The sequence below is a fragment of the Hypoxylon fragiforme genome (assembly GCF_022984875.1).
Source record: "Hypoxylon fragiforme strain CBS 206.31 chromosome Unknown GGS25scaffold_1, whole genome shotgun sequence".
Classification (NCBI taxonomy): domain Eukaryota; kingdom Fungi; phylum Ascomycota; class Sordariomycetes; order Xylariales; family Hypoxylaceae; genus Hypoxylon; species Hypoxylon fragiforme.
Window position 1 is genome coordinate 54,293 of NW_026054756.1, and position 21,117 is coordinate 75,409.

The 21,117-nt window shown below is 45.2% G+C and overlaps 5 protein-coding genes across 5 annotated transcripts; 2 read left to right on the forward strand and 3 right to left on the reverse strand.

Annotated features, from left to right (window-relative positions):
* Nucleotides 1-1,802: 1,802 nt before the first annotated feature.
* Nucleotides 1,803-3,666, forward strand: GGS25DRAFT_729 (fatty acid desaturase-domain-containing protein). Its single transcript, XM_049265979.1, has 2 exons — nt 1,803-3,035; nt 3,094-3,666. Exons 1-2 carry the CDS (start codon nt 2,006-2,008, stop codon nt 3,531-3,533), a joined length of 1,470 nt encoding a protein of 489 aa, XP_049120811.1. The 5' UTR covers nt 1,803-2,005; the 3' UTR covers nt 3,534-3,666.
* Nucleotides 3,667-4,338: 672 nt separating this feature from the next.
* On the reverse strand, nt 4,339-8,973 carry GGS25DRAFT_467315 (uncharacterized protein). The gene is made up of 3 exons (XM_049258989.1): nt 8,787-8,973; nt 7,201-8,571; nt 4,339-7,143 (listed from the first exon to the last, which is right to left on the reverse strand). Exons 2-3 carry the CDS (start codon nt 8,291-8,293, stop codon nt 4,844-4,846), a joined length of 3,393 nt encoding a protein of 1,130 aa, XP_049120812.1. The 5' UTR covers nt 8,294-8,571; nt 8,787-8,973; the 3' UTR covers nt 4,339-4,843.
* A 522-nt stretch (nt 8,974-9,495) lies between these two features.
* GGS25DRAFT_796 (uncharacterized protein) lies at nt 9,496-13,604 on the reverse strand. Its single transcript, XM_049266027.1, has 2 exons — nt 10,868-13,604; nt 9,496-10,815 (listed from the first exon to the last, which is right to left on the reverse strand). Exons 1-2 carry the CDS (start codon nt 13,299-13,301, stop codon nt 9,674-9,676), a joined length of 3,576 nt encoding a protein of 1,191 aa, XP_049120813.1. The 5' UTR covers nt 13,302-13,604; the 3' UTR covers nt 9,496-9,673.
* A 1,040-nt stretch (nt 13,605-14,644) lies between these two features.
* Nucleotides 14,645-16,864, reverse strand: GGS25DRAFT_467326 (G protein-coupled glucose receptor regulating Gpa2-domain-containing protein). The gene is made up of 2 exons (XM_049258990.1): nt 15,638-16,864; nt 14,645-15,592 (listed from the first exon to the last, which is right to left on the reverse strand). Exons 1-2 carry the CDS (start codon nt 16,297-16,299, stop codon nt 14,761-14,763), a joined length of 1,494 nt encoding a protein of 497 aa, XP_049120814.1. The 5' UTR covers nt 16,300-16,864; the 3' UTR covers nt 14,645-14,760.
* A 2,146-nt stretch (nt 16,865-19,010) lies between these two features.
* Nucleotides 19,011-21,111, forward strand: GGS25DRAFT_467329 (SWIB-domain-containing protein). Its single transcript, XM_049258991.1, has 4 exons — nt 19,011-19,602; nt 19,677-19,816; nt 19,864-20,370; nt 20,432-21,111. The coding sequence occupies exons 1-4, from the start codon at nt 19,590-19,592 to the stop codon at nt 20,618-20,620; spliced, it is 849 nt and encodes a 282-aa protein (XP_049120815.1). The 5' UTR covers nt 19,011-19,589; the 3' UTR covers nt 20,621-21,111.
* The last annotated feature ends 6 nt before the right edge of the window (nt 21,112-21,117 follow it).

The window sequence follows — 21,117 nt, forward strand, 5'->3', positions numbered from 1 at the left end:
AGATCTGGACTAGTTAGCAGTTGTTGAAGGGCGGTGAGTACTGGTACATCAACAATTCAAGGGGGATATTTTTACTTTTTAATATGTAGCTACATATGTCAAGTACTTTCTCGTAGGTAGTACACGCCTATGTGCAGACAGGGTTACATGTACAAATGGGGTCTAGGAAGTGTGTGGACACCTAAAATAGTGGACCTAAAACATCAACATAACTTATAAAACTTATAACTTTACGAAAACCTTACTTATTTTAATGTAATTAAAGGTTTTACTTAAATTAAGTTACGTAGTTTTTAATAAAAAATGTAAAAAAATCATATACTTTAAGTTGAAAAGGATATACTAGTATTTGTTATTTTTATTAAAAAACTTAAAGTTTTAAAACGCTTATCATTTATAACGTTTTATTATTTCTTATATTTTAATTCTTAAATTAAGTTAAAAATGTATTAATTTAATTTAGCTTCGAAATATATAAGGAGATTTAAGAGATAAATTTTCCCGATTTATTTTATATTTTATTTCAACGTTTGAAAACATAGTATAAAAGTTGAAAATATAAGAAAAATATTTATAACTCTACGAAAACGTACGTTTAATTTTTTTTATTTTCACTTTTATTATATTAAAGCTCTACTAAGCCTATATAAAAATAAGAAAAAATGAAATATCATAAAATAAAGAAAGTAAAGTTTTAATATTTTATTTTTATATATATTTAAAAATTAACTTTTAAAACTTAAGAAAATATATAAAATTATGAAATTTTAACATATTTTTCTTCAAACTTTAAAGATATTAAAACCATTTTTTGTTTTAAGTTTCATGTTAAATTAAAAGAACTGCTTTCGTAATTAATTTTATTAAAAAAATAAAAAAGTCTTTAAATTAAATAAATACTTACAAATACGCAAGTTTTACTTATAAAACTTGCACCATTAAATTCAGAAAATTTCAAGGAATATTTATATATTAATTTGATATTTTAAAGTTAAAAGCTGGTAAAGTTATTTAGATTTAACGTAATAAAACCTATAGTGGATTTGCTGTCCACACACTTCCTAGACCCGATTTGTACCTGATTAACCCATAGGGGGCAAGCGTTGAACCCTGATAATGAGCTAAAGTACCCGAGCTTGGGGTCGAATCAGTTTCAATGCATCATTGATGTGCTTAATGGTATGGATGGTAGCACGAAGTACACGTGCAGTAAGTACTATGTGAACTATGTTTGAAATGGTGTACGCCTGTAATACTACTTACATACCACTGATACCAGAGACAACTTGAATAGCATGTAACTATGTGGTATGTGGAATACTACATAACTAATATGTACTATGGAATTTTCCGCCAAACCTTATATACGTATGTACTATGCATGTATGTATGTTTGTACCTACTAGCATCGAATTTGGCGTGTCCCTCAAACGAAAACATAGTTAGTTAACTAACCTTGAACCTTTTTTCGTCTCCATTAGTACCTGGGCTACCTAGGGTAGGTACGGACATTATACCCATACCACATGCATTTCGTATGGTAGGAATTAGAAGGAGGAGGCGAACAACAACTTCTAATACATAACTACCTGTGTACATTTCCTTTTCTTATAAAACAATTATCCTACTTGACCAAAATTATAGGCAATATTCCTTTGTGTCAATTTGCCTTGGATCCTTCCCTCATATCTATCTCCCCCTCTCCCCCCCTTCTGAAGATTTGTTCCTTCTGGAGCACAGGGACTTTCGCTGATTCTCAACAATTCGGCAAAGTTAGCTTCTCTTGTTCCTAATACCGGCTATCCAAGTGTCTCGGCAGTTATAGTCGTTTATTAGAAGAGATAGCCAGCTCCGATCCCACCTTCTTTTGTTACTTGTTCTATATTTTGGTTCCACGCAACCACAGCCTTGGGCAAGTTGGTTTATCGCCATAATCCAAGACACCACTCGAGTAACAGAAGATCGTGGTGTAAAAAATAGTTGAGCCGTTCGGCATCTATCCATAATGGCTTCCTCGGTGGCCTCGGGCGTTTCACGCCAGAATCCAGCTCTTCGTAGAACCGTCACCTCTACCACAGACACAGATATTTCGTCACCATCCACTGCCATGGGCTCTCCTATCGACTCCCCTAGACCCTCAGCGTCGTCTACGTCGCTTTCTTCCATGTCCTCCATCGAGCCCAATAACGCCTCCCATGGCAAGTTAGTCGACACGTACGGTAATGAGTTTGAGATCCCCGATTACACCATCAAGGATATTCGCGATGCTATTCCTAAGCATTGCTTTGAACGATCCGCCGTCAAAGGCTTATGTTACGTCTTCCGTGACATCGCTCAGCTAGCCACGACGTTCTACCTCTTCCATACATATCTCACTCCCGAGAATGTGCCCTCTACCCCAGCTCGTGCTGTTCTATGGGGTCTGTATTCTTTCATTCAAGGCCTTTCCGGAACTGGTGTCTGGGTTTTGGCTCACGAATGTGGCCATCAGTCATTCAGCACCTCTAAAGTGCTTAACGACACTGTTGGCTGGATTCTACACTCTTCCCTTCTAGTGCCGTACTTTAGCTGGAAGATCTCTCACGGAAAGCACCACAAAGCAACCGGAAACATGGAGCGCGACATGGTTTTTGTTCCCAAGACCCGAGAGGAAAGAGCCAGTCGCATCGGCAAGCTGGTCCATGAACTTAGCGAAATCGGCGAGGAGACGCCTATCGTAACATTCCTCCATCTCGTTGGGCAACAACTCATTGGATGGCCTAACTACCTACTAACGAACGTTACCGGCCACAATTTCCACGAGCGGCAAAGCGAGGGTCGCGGAAAGGGAAAGAAGAATGGTTGGTTTACCGGAGTGAACCACTTCAACCCTTCCAGCCCGCTTTACGAGGCTAAGGACGCCAAGTTGATTGCTCTGAGCGACCTTGGTCTGGCTATCACTATTACTGCGCTAGTAATTCTCGGCAACAAGTTCGGCTGGGGGAATCTCTTCGTCTGGTATTTCATACCTTATTTCTGGGTTAATCACTGGCTTGGTGAGTCGATTACCACTTACCACCTAGAAAATTTGCTTTATGGCTAATCATGATATAGTTGCCATCACCTTTCTTCAGCACACTGATCCATCTTTGCCTCACTATCAGCCATCGTCGTGGAACTATGTTCGTGGTGCTGCCGCAACCATTGACCGCGAATTTGGATTTATTGGTCGACAGATGCTACACGGCATCATCGAGACTCACGTCCTCCACCACTACATTTCCACCATCCCATTCTACAATGCCGACGAGGCCAGCGATGCCATCAGGAAAGTGATGGGACGCCACTATCGGTCGGACACCAAGGATGGCTCTATTGGCTTCATTAAGGCTATGTGGCGCTCTGCAAGAATGTGCCAGTGGGTTGAGCCCAGTGAGGGTGCCAAAGGTGAAGGCAAGGGGGTTCTATTCTTCCGGAATACCAACGGTCTAGGCCCTAAGCCAATGAAGATGAGCCCCCCCACCAAGGGAATGAAGATTGGGGCGGAAGAGTAAATTGACCCGATGGATTCGCTCCAAATTCATTAGGGGCGTGGTTTATAGCACTGGTCGGCCTTGTCAGTAACCATTGGATACGGCCAACCGGCAGAATATGCTGATTGGCGTATTCCCAGCTGTGTTCATTCTGATTCCGTCTCTTCGACGAGGTCTTTTTCGATCTGCTGCCATTAAAATTGGCAGAGACGTATTTGAGTGAGCTCTGGTCATGGTTTATGATTTGAAATAAAAGGAGTCAAAGAGCATGGCGGAAAAGCTATGATTAATTTGACATATGCGACACGAAATAGAAATAGAATAAGACAGATGGCCTTGCTGCCGAAAGTACCTCGTTAAACGATGCTAATCGTACCCTTTGATTTCGATTGCAGTGAGTCGTTCGCGATATATAAAAGAGAAAAAAAAAAGAAACTTGTCCGAAGTCGAGAAGGGGAGTTCTATATACATAAATACCAGATGGAGTTTTGAAAAGGGAAAGTCCATTCCGGCCCATCCGTGATATGTGATGGATGTCAGCCAAACATGGCAATCCTACTGGTCTATACATACGTATTCTTCTGTTCTAATACTTGGAGACCCGAGGAGATCGGATCATCCACGTTCGTACATGTGTAGGTAATGTAGTCCCCGCTGTCAATCATCCTACCTAGTAGTAATCAACTCCCCACTATACAAGTATTACAAAGTCATGTGTTATTTTTGTAGGTACTGTATGTATGTGCTGGATACAAGCCCACAAAGCGGCAATAGTATGGTGATAGATATTATTGAGACGCCACGCAAACGACGGGATAAAATAAAATGGCCTTGAATGTTGTAATGGTATCGGAGTTCATTAAACGATAGTACCTAAGTACATAGTCCTGCTTCTGTATGAAATCGAAATCAAAATCGATCACTGCTATCCATCGCCAGAATATAGGTACATAGGTATCAAGAAACAAGACTTCACATTAACATAAGGAAGTGTCGGGTATAATGACTGGTATTCTATCGGCAGGCAACCTACATACCCCCCTTTGCTCGCCATGTCGCCACGAGGGGAATCCAAATAGGTATTCAAGTTGCGAACCCAATTGTTTCTACCTGGGATAATCTTTACTAAGCCTCGTCAGTCATGTGGCGCATTGGTTGTACCGATCCAACACGTCTTTACTCAAATTTGTATTTCAGATCTCAGATCTCAGACCTCAGACCTCGGCGCTTGTGGGCCTCGAGGTAAGCGGGGGACTCATCATTGTATGTCTGGGTAAAAGCGTTTGGCATTAGTTACTAGCGACGGCCTACGGTGGGTGTTCGTTCGGGCCTTACTGCTGTTGTGCTGCTGCTGCTGCGCGTTGTAGTCGTCGTCTCGCTTTCTTGTTAGGTCTCCTCTTCTTCTTTCTTGGGCGGCGCTTGCGAGGCTCCTCCATCTTTTGCCTCTTAGGGGCCACGGGTTCGTCTACTAGCACGGAAGCATCCGCGGACGAGGTCTTGCGCTTATTTCCTCTCTTATCTTTGTCATCTTTGCCATGACGTTCACCGGTTTTATTTATGGTGGTTGTCGGTCTAGTTGTAGATGGGGAATCCCGCTGTTGTGGCTTCTCGTTCATGACACATTTCTGCTCCTCCTGAACAATACAGCCACAACCAGGAATAGATGTGGACGACATCTTTAGCGAATTCGGGTCGGGTGTGCTGGAAGTCTTCCCAGTACGAGGTGAGGCGATGGACCCCGATATATGTGCCAAGGACCTATGCTTCAATGATGATTTGGCTAGTGGCGCGAATGGTGACTTGAGCATGTTTGTTCCCTTCTCCGTAGTTTCATCAACGTTTGTGGTGGTTTTCAGCCATCGAGGCGATTGACGCAACACATAGTTCAGTTCTTCTATATCAGAGTCACTAAACTGTACGCCATCTCGTGAAGTGCTCTTGTTAATCTCCTTGAAGCTTTTCGGGGAAGGCGTCGAGAATTTGTCGTCTTCCTCTACGGGAGAGATCGCGGCGTACTCCGCTCGCTCTTCTGTAGCCATGCGCGGCAACATGACTTCTACATGCGTCGGCATGGTTGCAGTAACCCCGTTATCCTTCCAGCTTGGTTCCACTCTATTTGCTCTTCGCCCTTTGGGCTCTTTGAGCTTTCTCTTAGCTGTTTTTATCTGGCTATCTTCCAGCGAGGTAGGCAATTCTTGACTGGCGATCTGGGAACTTTGGCTCGACTCCACAACTGGAGATTGATAAGCTTGTAACCGCCTAGTCGTTCGCCTTTCCGCAATTCCATTCATAATGTACATCGCGCTGGACTCCGATCTGAGAGATGGTGTATCTTGCTTGCGCGATGTTACAACAGGCTGGGGCGATCTCTTGGGGCCAACCCAAGCAGGAATGCCAGAGCTCGATTCACTGCTGCTGCTGTTGCTGCTCATATGGCTATTTCCTGCAGCCTTTTTAGAACACTTTCGTATTGGCGAAGAATCTTTCGCAAAGTGCTTCATAGGACTTGAGCTCATTAGCTCTGCTAACTCTTGATTAGACGGTGGCGCACAATCGTTCATTAGTTGCCTCGTAATTAAGATAGAGGTAGTTTCAGAAACCGCAGACGGCGGAGATGGAGTACGCTTAAGAGGAGTAGTTGGTGCAAAGGTCGATGGAAGCTTGTCTCTGGTTGTTGAACAAGTTGAATCAAGATCCTGAGTTGCATTTAGCTCCTCCTCCCTGACAGAGCTGCTGCTGTTAAGCACATACTGCTCGGTTCTTCTCATACGTGCTTCCTTTTCCATAACAACTCTGTTTTGGTGCGTGCTGGAAATAGGCCGTTCTATAGCCAGCTTGTCACTCCCAGCCCCTTTGACTGTATCATGACCTTCTGAGTCCTCCAACTCGGAGCTTGAGTGCTCCTCAGACTCGGACTCGAAGTAACTCGATGCATATGTGGGATTGCGTATAGCCGTTTCCTCTGCCTTGGCCAGCATCGCGTCATCTGGAGCATGACAGTTGGGAATATAACATCCTGCCCCCGGTCCAGCCCAGATCCAACCTTTATACGGACCATCAGCGAGCCAGAGTCTACCAGTTGAGTCGCTTACGAAATCGGTCTCATATCTTTTGATCCACTTCAATGGCTCCCACCAGGGCTTCCTTTCGAATCCAGCCACAGGTTGTTCTGCCACGATTCCTGCGGAATCTTGTTGGTTATCCAAATCTATATTTCGTGCCCTCTGTTTCTGTTTCTTTGTGTCGTCGTCGTCGTCGTCGCATTCGGCGGAACTGTAGCCATCGGAAAATATGTCGCGTACATGCTTTGGGTATGCTCGGCCGAGCTTCATAGACAGTTTGGAGGCTGATTCAGGCTCCTTGGCCTTAGGATCAGACTTGTTTATAGGGGTGAACGGATTCGTAGGTTTCGGCCTGAGTCCGTTGCGGGGCCTTGGGTTGGGGCCGGCCTGTGCTGGCTGCGCATGCATTACACCACGAGACGACGCAGCGAGCAATGACCGTCGTGATAGGGAACTATCCTCACCCGAATCACTATTTGATGTCTCCCCATTACTAGAAAGTGGTCGATATTCGTCATCAGAGTATTGCGGTTCTTTAAAGAATGCATCTGGAATATCCCTTTCTCTCCCTAGGGCTAAATCAGCAAAACTGTGCAAAAGTATTTCCATCTAACGGGAGAACAAACTTTTCTTTGCAAACTTGATCTTTGTAGTCTTCTTCACATCCTCTATAGCGGCCTTTGGTGTGATGGAATTCTGTCTATCTATGGCCTTTGAATTTTGCGAGCGAGGAAGACTTATATCCCCAGGCCTCCCATCAAGATGGAATGGATTCTGGGAGGATATGCCACGGACTGACTCAGTAATCCCCCTCTGGGCAACAACATCACAGGTTTTATCTGTCCCTGATATCCTATCGGAGCTGCTACTAGAACTTCGGAGTCCTGGGGAAGACAGGTTAGGCTGACCATGCCTCATCAACTTCCCGACGTCACTACGCCTTCGAGAATAAGCATAGTCATCTAGTCGAACCTGTGGGTTACCACTAGCAATCGAAATGATATTGCTTTTATTTATCTCCTTGCTTGGAGTAGGTGATAGTTGCCCGTCTCCATCTTTGTGAGGCTTCTCCCTCAGTTGTTCGTAGACGCGTCCTTTCGACTTTTCATCAGTGGAGGGTATGTTAGATAACACTTGTGTTCCATCACGAGTCTTAATATCTACGATATTGAGATGTCCATTAATCGAATGACTGGAGCGCTTCCCGATAGCCTTGGCAGATGGATATGGCGGTGTTGATGGGATCGTAGTATTATGAGTTTTCGATCGGGCTACCTGAATCTGAGACATCAACTTGTTCCGTCTAGTATGGACCAGCGTAGACAATGTATTGTCGGCCTCATCATCAGATGGAATTTCATACGGGTCTCGGGGGCCCTTGTTGGATGCGCAGGCTTGGCTTACTTGCACAGTCTTCGTAATCGTTGCCTTGCTTGTGGGCATCTTGGTGGAGGCTTGGAAAGCCTGAAGATGACGGGTAGGCTGGGCTGAATCGCGTTTCATCATTCTGGCTGAGCCTCGAGGCGATTTAACCGCGGCTGTTCTTGCCGCCTCTATGTTAGCTGGCGCGTGCGACATGTCACGCCTGGGTCGAGACTTCATATCTTTCACAGCAAGCCTGGCCTTGGAATTAGGAGCGCCTAGCTGCTTCGCCTGGGATACTGGTGTGGAGCTTTCAGAGGTGTCTGGCCGCCCCGGCTTCTTGGACTTGGTAGACATAGTGAGAACATTACAAAAAGTCTTGTCTGAGATGTCTGAGATGGAACAAGACCTTTAAGGAAGGCTACGAAACTCGGAGGCACAGGCCGTGAGAACGAGGAAGCAGGCGGGCACTGGAGGAAATAGGCCTTTGAGTATGGATGCAAAGATGGGCTCGGAATAGCGAAAGTAATGGATTTGGACTGAAGATGACGAAAATGCCGGCGTTATAGCTTCGTATATTCTTATACGTAGGTTGATAGCTGCTTGGGTAGGCTTTCCACTTTGGGGCAAATCATCTGGTAGGTTGTTGGTCAAGGTAAGCACAGTTGGAAAGTGAAGATGAGAAGAGAGATAGATGTTGACACTCGAAAAGTTTGGTTGCTGGTACAATTATGACATAGCTTCCAGTACATGGAGATATTTGGGAGGGAAAAGTAAATCTGTCATTACATCCAAACAGACAGGAGGTGAGAAACACCTGCCTTAGGTACTATATTCTGTACGTACTTACCTAACCTACCTAGGTACCCTTAACACTTGAACGATGAATCTTGATAAGCAAGGAAGCAGCGACAGCTTAACCCTCGACAGGCATCGACTTGAACACTCAGATATAAAATCTACATGTAGGTTAGCCCTGCTGCCCCGGAGGAAGACAGAATACCTAGTATGTACCTAGTATGCCCACATACTACCTAAGGTACCTACCTAGCCTACGTAGTCTGTTATGTATCCATGAATGTCGGGATTCACAGCTGAGCTGAAGGATTATATACATATACGTAGTTACATATCATCGTAAACGCATCAATTTCTAATGTTAGGTGAATTTGGAACAATCAAACAAACAGAAGATGGATATGTACATATGTATCGATTCACACAGTACTACTTGTACTGTACCAGCCTAGTACGTACATATGCAGTACCTACATGTAGTATCCACAATTTTAGTTACATCTAATTGGATAGGAACTAAGTATCGTAAGGTTGATCGTTGTTTGAATAGAGTATTCATACTGTACGAAATACCTAGGTATTCCTTATGAAAATGATCAATCACTTCAAGGTTATCTAAAAGAAAAAGCAAAAATCCCCATACATACCTACCTACATAGTAGATACACATGTACTATGTAGTTATAGCAACCCTGAAATTTCAATGTTGTATACAGGTATATACATGGGGCACCTACATGTAGTACCAATGGTGTGATAGGGTGTATATATATCAACGACGTGAAACTCCAAGTTGAATGTGAATGAATGAATTACATGCAGGAGTGAATATGATGTAAGTAAATCGCAGTTGATGAGTAAATCAGTGAAATGTAAATTGTCAATTGCAAAGTGCTCGATAGATATATAGTACTAGATTATAAATCCTACCCAGTAGTTTCATAGAGGTGTTCTCGGCTTGAAGTACTCCTTGAACGTATCCATTTCCTCCAGATTTAACCTGTAAATGACCATGCAGCATACTATGAGAAGGTTGGGAAACCGTCTAGTCCAGAAGCTCAGATAACCATCCGGCAAGGGCCCAACCATCTTCTTCAGCGGCTCGCTCAAATCTCCGTAGTGAAATCTTTTGTTTCTGAGCGCCCGTAATAAATCTAACAGCCTGGACCCAGTATACTTGCGCTGTTTGCCCAAGCTTTCCACGAATTCCTTCGGTAGCGCCTTGAGAAAATCATGTCGGCAAACCTGAGGCGCATGTCCCTCCAGCTCCATTAAGGCATCGGATGGTGGATCGCGAGGCTCCAGTTCAAAATGATCAGACACATCGCAGAGGAAAGCAAGCCTCTCCTTTGCCGACCAGAAAAACGGATGGGACATGACATCCTTGGCCGAAGGCCGCGCCCTTGGGTCAGATCGAAGCATGGTTTCAATTAGCGCTTTGGCTTCGTGAGAGAAGTCACCCAGGACGTCGAGTGGCTTGAGATTGAATTGGCCTTTCCGAATGTTGACTTCCCGCATGTACCGATCGCCACAATCAAAGGGATGCAGACCTTTCGTAAGCACGTAAAAGAAGACGAGACCAAGACTGAAGATGTCGATAGCCCGGGTAGCACGGCGATTTGGCATCACATCGGCACTCACGAGCTGACTCGAGTCGCTATGTGTACTGGCCATAGACATGTTTGATGATTCGCGCGCATCGTCGTCTAGGAGGAGCTCGGGCGCACGCCAGCCCGAAGTACCAGCCGCATGGGCAGTAGTCGCGCCAAAGGACGACTGTCCACCTTCTAGCTTCTTGCACAACCCAAAGTCCGACACAAGAAGCCGCGGTTTCCCGTCCCTTCCCATGGTGACAAGAATATTGTGGGGTTTTAGGTCACGATGAACAATGCGAAGGTCATGAAGAAATCCTAAACCATGAGCAATCTGGAGTAGGACACGAGGTAAATCCATTTCGCCTGCCTGTGCTAGGTCTTGATATAGAGCCGGCTTCTCGATGATGTCAGAGAGAGAGGCTTGGCAGAGCTCCAATGCGATGTACAAGAAACTGTCGTTCTTGGACATGGCGAAATATCGAATCACTATGCACATTCGTTAGCAACTGCTAGTATCCACTGGAATGGACAGGCCTACCGTTCGGGTGGTGATCGCTCTCGAGCAATAGCTGTGTCTCCTGCGTTGCGATATCCCAGAATTGCGTGAGCATACGCTTCACGGCTACGTCTCGGCCGTGGAACTTTCCTGCGAAGACAATGGTACCATTGCTACCCATGCCAAGCTGCTCATCTTGGTTGACCTCAATTCCACCAATCTTGACGATAGGGCCACTGACATCCTCTGGGTCATTGTTTATGGTTGTCACGTTGGGCTCAAGCTTCGTTGGAATGCCGACCGTTTGAAGACCCGGAATTTCTTTGGTATCTATAGAAATCCTCTCTCCAGAATTCGTGGACGGGTCACGCTTTTTGGCTCCTTTTCGATGTTTCACACCTCCTCGCCGACCGCGGTGCGCCTTCTTTTTCTTCTCAGGAGACTCCCCTTCTGTCTGTGGCTGCTCACCATCCACTTCTACGGGAGGTGGCTCTACAACGGCGACAGTGGCAGACGTAGGCTTCTCCGCAGTTTCCAACTCGATCGATATGGGCTCCTGCTGCTTAGTGTCTGTAACTAGCTTCGATGAATGAACTTCATCTAGAGCAGTGTCTAGGTCTGTCGAGGGGACATATGTCAGGTCATCGAGATAAGCCTTAGGCTTGATGCGTCGTCTCGACCATCGAACCAGGTCCTTGTAGTAACGAAATAGGAGGTAAATGAGAACTGGGAATAGAACTGGATTCATAAAAAAATCGACGGTCTTATCCGCAGCGTACTGGGGGAGGGTGACAACCCTGTCAACGATGCCCCCCGACTCTGGTCCGGGGTCGGGAAATGTGCTCGGGACGGCAGATTCATTGTCATCGTGATCGGATTCCGGTGGGAAAGGTCGAGAAGGCAGACTTGGAGGGAGTGTCTGTGGCCAGTATGTGACGCTCTTTGCATTCCCTAGAACATGAGTGCCAACCAGCACCTCATCGGCCCAAGCCGCGTCTACCGTAAGCCAGGAATTCTTTTCTTTATGGCCAACTTGAGCCGCTGGGGCATCGACGATAAGGGGGTATGACCAGCCGGACATGGCATACCAGCTACCCGATTCAGTTTGGTTGATGAAAACACTATGACTTCGGGCGCGGGCCGAGTCCTCGTCCTGAACCGGAGGAATGGGCTGCGGAAGTAAAACAAGTTCAGGATTGCTGCCAGGCGGGGCATCTTGTGGCCTAGCGATATCAAAGACGCGAGCAACAGGAACGGAGAACTGGAGTGCAAAGGATGTAATGCCAGTGGGGTGGGAAAGGGCATAAACCTTGCCGTCATGCTGGCTGGTGAAGTATCGGTTGTCTTGCGTTGCTCGGTATTGCTGATGAAGGTCGTTATCAAAATTGTTCGGACCCCATTCAGCATATTTTAGGGTAGCAATCTCCCTCCCATCGTCAGACCGGTGTATGTTAACTGTGTACTCGGTCCGGCTAAGAGTGATCGTACCACTATCACTACATTCTTCGTTGTCTGCGTCTACGAAACGTCCATTCGGGGGAAAGCAGGTAGCACTTTGATCCACTTGGGAACCACCTTGTCCGAACCACTTGAGTACGCGACCGGTGGCAGCGTCCAGGGTGATCATGGTGGTCTTCTTGTGGCCCGTATAGACGACGGGCGGATTCTGTACGGCATACGAGCCGAATTCTTCCACTAGCTGCTTCATAGTGAACCCGGTGCTCATTAGACCACTGCCAAAGCCAGAAGGTGACCAAACGTAGAGGGCACCATCATGCGTAGGCTCGACAGCCCAGATGTAATCGTCAAGGGGATGGTGTTCATCTTGATGATCGGATAGGGAATTGTTGGGACGGTGATGAATAGTTTCAACAATAGGCTGCTCAACCTGCAAATGCCAGCGTTCATCGCCGGATTCGCGGTTGACAGCATATAAATGTCCATCGACGGTCGCCAGAAGAATATAATCTTCCACTTCCCATTTCTCCAGACTCCGCGCAATCTGCGGCGAAGAGAGCCCAGCACCGGCGAGCAGGCTAGGCAGATGTCTTGGATAATTTGGTGCTCGAACGGGCGGAGCCGGAGCCAAAGTTGCGAGGGCGCTCGCATCGTTAGGAATGCGTATGTTTTTTTGATTGTTCATAGTCATAATTTTTCTGCGGCCGAGGGATGGATTCTCGTAGGCACTGCGCGCCTTGGAAGGAATGGCAGCTTGATCTGCGCTGAAGGCGGACTCGTGTCGAGGAGGGGGGATGGCTCGGTCGTGAAATTCTTGTTTGTCATTTATAGCTACATTGCTATGATGATCGTGGAGAACATTTGCAACGGGAGCGCGTTCGGGCGGAGATTGTTGCTGGTTTTGCTGCTGCTGAGCATCGACAAGCTGGAGCCATGGTAGAAGGAAGACGGCTAAGGCGAGTAGGACCTTGCGCTGTTGAGCAACGAGCCGTCCCTCGCCAGGAGGCCGTCGCAGCATGTTGAAGGCGTCAACGTGGAATGAGTACCTAGTGACAAAAAAGACAAAAAAGACAAAAAGACAGGATGATGTTTGCTAGTTGGTTGGAAAAGGTCAAAAGGGAGACAAGATTCGACGGTGCAATGCTAATATTGAGGTTAATTCGACTCGGCTGTCCGGTGAAAGAAAAGACCGGACAGGTGGGGAATGAGTTGTAAGTTGAATGCGGTGGATAGGAAGGTCCAGAAGTGAGGTAATAGAATCAACACTGGCAGCAAACTAGACTCGAGGGAGGGTATAACGTTGCACGTCCTTCAACGAGACTTGGTTTGACTTGACTTGGCTGAGTTGAGAGAGGGAATTTGTCCTCCCGGTTGAAGGGAGGCTTAGATTCAATGTTGGTATTACTAATATGGCGAGACATTAATCAAAGGCAATAGCAATATACCTAAGGTAACGTAGGTAAATTAGCACGTAGCCTTTGACGTGAGAATATAGTAATCAAGTAGCCTGCTCTAAAGGGTTGATATCTGGAGTAGTGTAGGTAAAGAGAGAAATTCAATGTAGTAGGAGAAGAACGAGACTACTCGGGGTGATCGGTGGTATTACCTACATGTACTACCTGGCAGCCTACTAGGTTAGGTAGGTACTAGCCCGTAGGACCCCGTAGGACCGTAGGTAGGTTAGCAGCTTATTTAGCAGCCCGACAACCCGGCAGCCCTAACTTCTAGTTAAGTTAAGTGGAAGATAATTACTCAAATAACGTTGATTGCTGATTGCTGATTGCTGTGTGCGCTGCCGCGCCGTAGTCGTGCTGCGGCGTGCCCTATTTTATACCGACATTACACATTAATACAACCTAAACCTTGAAAATGAGTGATAGATTAGGTACCTACCTACCTAAATAGAGCAGACGGGATTTATTCTATTCATGGGTTTTCTTTTTCCTTTTTTTTTATTTTCTTTTTGTGAAGAATGGAAAAAAAGTGAATAAAATGTTCTTCAAGTAATAAATTTAACTTTTGGGGTGGGATCCAGTCTTTGGTGAGACGACCCCCCGGCATTCGTTTCGTCAAGACGGTCAAGGGGAATTCGGATGGAACTGGAACGAGAATTAGAATGAGTCTGACGACGGGCTGGCGGGTAAAGTCAACTAAAATGCTGGGCCTGCATGTACATGTTGTACCAGTGAGGTGTACCAGTGACTTACCCTAAGTTAGTGGTCGAGGTGCTATCCTGATACAATCATATAAATATATCCTTTTAGTTACATTTGCATGTTGAGGTATCATTTAAGACCATTTAAGCCATAGGTTACATGCATGACACATGGTACATACATAACCACATACATAGGCACATACATAGGCACATACATAGGCACATACATAGGCACATATGTACCTAAATAGCTTCAAGTTATCATTCCATGTTTATCAGTCAATATTTTTTTCATATTTTTTATATTTTTATTTTCACATTATAGCCGCAAACTTCCCACCCTATAGGCCATTTCCTTTTCCGAACTGTCAATCGAGTGAGCGGAGGGTTCCCGCGAGCTTGTTTTAGTATTGCCGAGGTCTTGTTCGATCTCCACAACGACTGTCGTAACTGTATCCATCTGAATTCCAGTCTCTGCTCTCCTCATAATGCCCCTCAGAGACTCCTGACTCCCGCTGCTTCGGCCGCCTATCTTAGATCGCCCATCTCTCCCACCCCGACCCACGAGTTGCCCTAGGCGATCTAAGCCCCAGACAGCCTTTCTACGTTTCCTGTGTCGTTGACCTTCCTCGTCGTCAGTATTCTGTGCTCCTCCTTGCACCCAGATCATGTTCCCGTATAGCCTCCAGTGCGGTGTCCTCATAAATAAGAATGTTTCTAGGCCCGTGTTCTCCGAGTCTAGGGGCGCTTCGAAGATGATAGAGTAGCGGGTCGTTGAAAACAAGAGCACGTCCAGCCAGCCATTGGAGGCTATCATGGCACCGGCCGCGCAAAAGTAAGCTATACTCACGTCCCTCCCAGCCATCGTAAACACACGTCCTAACGCCAGCGGTGCCGTGCAGAGCATGTATATGACGGGGTATATCAGGAATGCCGGGTGGTAGCCTGACGGATCCGGCGGTTTGGAAGTTTTTCTTGGTCGAGTCGATGCTGAAGGACGACTGTGCGATAGCGGTTGGAGCGAGTTCTTCTTCTGCTGGAGGAAGACGAAGATCAGGACGTATAAGACGCTGGTTACGAAAAGCGAAAGAAAGATCCAGAAATAGTGAAGCCAGAGACGAAGCTTTTCAAACCTGACATTTATCCAGCACCTTGATTTGTTAGTTTTAGACTTTAAGGGATGAACATCAACATACCAGGCCGCTGCTCGAACATAAAAACCACCGGCTCCTTTTCCGTTGTTAGTTGCCACCACACCGATGGTGGCTATGGCGTAGATAAAGATCCACAAACATGTTATAGCAATATAAAACGGCCGTTGTGGCGGGTTGCAACCTTTCACCACAGTAACATACGTGTGGACGGCAATGGCACAAACGAAGCAACTTGCGGACAGATCCCCTATTGACACAAACCAGCCCTGAGTCCAGCAGGTCGGGTCGCCAACGGTAATCTCGTTTCGTTGAATCCATGGGATATTTAGCAAAAAGGCCGTGGATTGGTGCATATCGGCAAAGAACAGGTTATAAACGAGGATGAGAAACTGGTTTGGCGATCCTTTCTTTCGTCGTTGCCGTGAGATTCCTTGCTCGGGAATCGCCTTCTTCGCAAAGTTCCTTTGGGCCAGGCCCAACGACAAGTCATTTGCTGGGGTTTGGTGAGCATCACCTTCCTGAACCGGGCGCATACACCAAATGATCAATTTGTACGTCAAAAATAAGAACAGCGTTGTTGTTGTCACAAATGACAGCAAGCCGCAGACAGCAATGGCAATGAGCCCATTGCGATGGCCAGTGGGTAGAGGCGAGATGGTGTTGCTGATGGAGTCTAATGGCCCGTAAACGTCATTGTATGCCATAACTCTGTACTATGTATTTGACTGGAGTACGAAGTAGAAGTTGCTGAAAGAGAAAGCTAGCGGAAAGCCCTCTCTCTGGTTTTATTTCTCAAGCAGTTCCAGTTCAACGATGTCAGGAAGTGGGCCAGAGAATGCATGGACCTCGCCAATGTTATAATGGATGAGAGCCTACTCTCGACAATAGCAGTTACATACCATATGAACGGCGTCGAGATGGTAGGAAGTATACTACCTATGTAATATTGCTGTGGTCGACCGACTCCTCTTAAGAGACCCAGAGACCCAGAGCCCGGATATTTTTCCTACACCCATGGACGTTTCGCCCTGTCTGTTTCTCGGCAGCTACAGAGACGATGAGACGGCCTAGGTGGATCAGCCCTCAGATACATAGTTACCAAGTGGAGCGAAATAAGAACCAGTCTAACGGCACAGCTAATGTCATTTTAGCAAGAAGTTCGTCGATGAGTGGAACGATACCTAAGCTCTATTGAGATAGTAGCTCTGCCCACGTGGGAAACACAAACTTCAGCTCACTATAGTTATTAACTTACATAATTAGACCGAGGAAGATATCTGCGATATCTTGATGTACTGTAGCTTTCCCAGTCTACCCAATCTGCATTTCTACATCTATTTACTTACTATTGATATCTGTAAGAACTTCTACTATAACATTGATACGAGCCAAAAGTCACCGTAGATCTGTTTTTAAAACACTACATATATAGTAGGCCCAAATAGCTACACCCTACGGTGCACATGTCAGAAGCTAGGTACCCAGTTTGGATGTGACGTGCAGGTAGCATGGATCAGACCTTTAGCTTGGCTATATTTCAGCTCACGTCTCGCCCCTGAACGCACCTAAACCCAGCCTCATTCGTGATATTCTAATAAGATCGTGGGCTAGTTAAGGGACATGGACCCCCTAGTACTTATCTATTTTCCTATATCATAATTAGTATCTACAACGTAGGTAATAGGTAGGGAGTTAAAATGGTGATTTGATTGTAAAAGTTACCTAGGTACCGAGTACCGTAGATGTGATTGTCTATTATTAAGTACGTAGAATGTCAGCCCACTTCATTTGTTCGAACAAAGAACCATGTTCAATATACACTATGGAGAAGCTGTCAAAGCGGCATGCTTCATGTTTTTTTTTTGTTTTCGATATCCTAGCCTGCCGATCCTGTTCACCAATCTACAATTCGAGATGCATCTTTACAGGCGCACATGTTGGTTGCCCAGGATTTTCCTTTCCTTGCTGGTAGGCGACTGATCCGTCTGGATGATAGATATGCATATTTGGGTACCTGGTGGAGACAACACCCACGATACCTCATAGTAGGATTAATAACAATGTTAGCTTTTTCATAGCAATCTACTTCGTACCTACATAGGCCAGTTCCAGATCCAAGCTTCTACATGAGCTTGTTGTATCTGGGCTTGCATCATACTTAGCCTACGAAGGTTGTGGCCAAAAGTTTAGACCAAGATATACCTCTGCCCCATAGTGCGCCATTCTTTTTTGGGCCTCTACCAATAATAGGTATACATTTAACGTCAAATCCCTTACAACCCTTAAAAGTATAGCATCTTATAGCACATTTAAGCGCTATAATGTGCTATAAATTTAAAGCTTTCAGTCTTAAACAACCTTAGATTATTATATATATATTTACATTAATTTAATAAAGAAAAAAAATTACAAAAATTTCTATTATCAAATATACTAATTAAATAACGTAATAGCATATTTAATATTTATTAAATAAATTTATAAGGCTTTATAAGTAGGTAAGTATATTGGCGATGATATTTCTTACAGTGGTAGAAAAGTGGAGGAACTGTGGGGCTAAGGTATATCTTGGTCTAAACTTTTGGCCACAACCTTCGTACATCCCAACGGCAATGCTTCTGTGTAGAGTGTAGAATAACTATTTCAATGTTCGCTTCATTTTTATTTCACCTATTAGTTAAGTACCTGCTTAGTTGCATAACTGCACACTTCTCATATAACTATGTACTAATAAGGCTTATTATGGATGTAGTGATACTACCTAGTACTAGGTAAGTACATAGTAACATGCATATATGAGTATACCTATCGAAATATCGCAGCCTTGCAGAAAACATACATACATACATATCGATAGTTATACAATATGTGTACTCTCTTCAAATGAGGGTTTCGATATTAAATGCATTCAAGTTCCTATTATCGATGTATTCAATGTTTTTACGTGGTACTATTTTGGGTATGTAGTACTAGGTACCTATGTATGATGTAAGACTACTAGCCCCTTGATTGGTCAGAACATTGAAGTAGCCGCACTTTACCCACCTTGGAGTTAGCTTCAATGTTTGCGGACGGACAATGAGGGATATGTGCATACCTAGGTAAGTACATATAACTCGACCATCTTTTACCTAGAACAGAAATTATCAGAACTCAACATCAGTAATTATATTGTCATACAGGTAACTCGTTACCTAGTTATGTTCATTCAAGAAATGAATTCATCTGATGATTCTGGCCGATGGGGTTTGTAAACATAAATACCTGATACCTATATAGTTAGTACATACATGCAATAGGTACATACCTACGCGCCTCAGTGCTACTATTAGTACTCTGTATGTATTAAACCAGATATACTCAATACATACATATATAGTACATATGCGCGATTGGTCCAGTGATTAACCTACCTAGTAAGTTCGGTGGAAAGTGCCAACGACAAGTCTTTGTGTTCCGATATCCTAAAATCTAAACTTCAATCACAAGACCAGCCGATAACATTTCACACAGATCATATACCCAACAACTCCATATGCTAATCAATCAGCGGCCTAATTTATTTCAACCTGCGCAACTACATATTGGCGCTCGTCTTTCTGTTTGTAAACCCTCAAAGCTCGTAGCCTACGCGCACTTCACTGTATAGACTTCTGCGATTAATCTATCATATCTACCATCCCAACTTCCAACTTCCAACTTCCAGCTTCCAATTTGCAACTTCCGACTATCGCTGAGGAGTCGCTAACCACGTCTCCGGGATATTGGCTTCTTGCTGGAAACGTTCTTGCCTTCTAATTGTCATCCAATTGCTATCTTATGTAGCTTACCACTTAGGTCTTCATTCAGCGCGTTCACCTCCAATATTCTATTGGCGCTATGCTCTGATATCGGAGGCGACCTACCCCAAAGAAACTTGCCTGCCTACGTCACGTTCACGAATATCGTTTTCCTACGCTGCTGAATTCTTATTTATTTTTTTGATTACTTCAAGATGGCCACGCCTTGTGAGTTCTAGTCTCCCATGCATCATCAATATCACCTCTATGCGATTCTAGCTAGCTTTTACTAACAAAACTAGTGACTGCAGATGAGGAGACTCGTTATACGGAAGTCATCGATGGCATTTTGGCGACGGCCGACCTCGAGACCGTCACGCGGAAGAAGATCCGTATGGGCCTTGAGGCTGCACTGGGTGGGAAGGATCTCAGCGACCAGAAAGTGCGTGACTCGGGTTCTCAGGTTGCACGATTTGCTGACTTGAATAGAATGCGATCAAGGCACTTATTGAAGAGCGCTTCGACGCCATCTCCTCGGCTGTCCCGCCACCCTCTTCTGCCGCTCCCAAGACCGAGTCAGCATCCCCACGCCCGTCATCTAAACGACAAGCAGACAATTACGACGAAAATGGCAGTATCGAAGAGGATGTCAATGGAGGCGAGATTAAGGTGTCGGTAGCGCCGCCTAAAAAGAAGCAACGCAAAGACAAAGGCGAGGATGTCGAAGATGCCGATGCCAAGCTGGCGGCACTTCTCCAAGCCCAGGAAAATCAACGAACTCGTGCAACTCGTGGGGGCGGCAAGCCCAAGGCGCCTGTGAAGAAGAAGAAGAAAGCGACACCTCGGAAGAAGAGCGACAAGAAAGTCGGACCAGATGACGATAGCGACGTAGAAGGGAGCGAGGGGTCGGGAAGTCGGCGGCGTAAGGCCATTGGGGGCTTCCAAAAGCCTTTCAACCTTAGCTATCCGCTCGCCGAGCTTTGCGGGGAAGCGCAAGTGAGTACTTCAATTCTACGGTGCTGTATTACTTGGCTAATTAAGTACCTAACTTGCGCAGCTGTCGCGACCGCAAGTCGTCAAGAAACTGTGGGAACACATCAAAGGCAACCAGCTACAAGATCCCAATGACGGGCGCCAAATTCGATGCGATGAGAGGATGCAAGCCGTTTTTAAGCAGGCTAGAGTTGACATGTTTCAGATGAACAAGTTAGTTGGCAACCATCTCTATCCCGTGGACGAGGAATAGCTTTATGGCTGCTTCTCATAAGCTAGGCCATATCTTTTATGTACCTCCTACTACTATGGTACCTAGTAGTATGGAGGTATTGCATGATATGTACTGCGTTACTTTTTATTAAGCCGTTTATTAAGCCGTGATATATGTACTGGAGGTATGTTCCGGTTGAGATTACCGGGAGGCGTTGTGATGGGTCAAAATTGGCGCGGGCAAGGCGCAGTAATTAACCTATCCTAGTATCATATTTGAGACCTGGGACTAGGTAGCTCAAAGTGATTGAATTTGACTGATCTTGAAGCTTTTATGTCTTAGAGATGCACTGCACGGATAACTTCCAAGTTGGTTCTGTGTACTTATGTACAATGTGTCAGCTGACAGTCACTGAGTAATGAGTACATCTACTAAATATAGGTAAGATTAGTTATGTAATATAGATGTACGCACATCAATCAATGATGTTGTTTTTAAAAGACTTCAATGTTCAAGTTCTATCGTTGAAGGTCAAG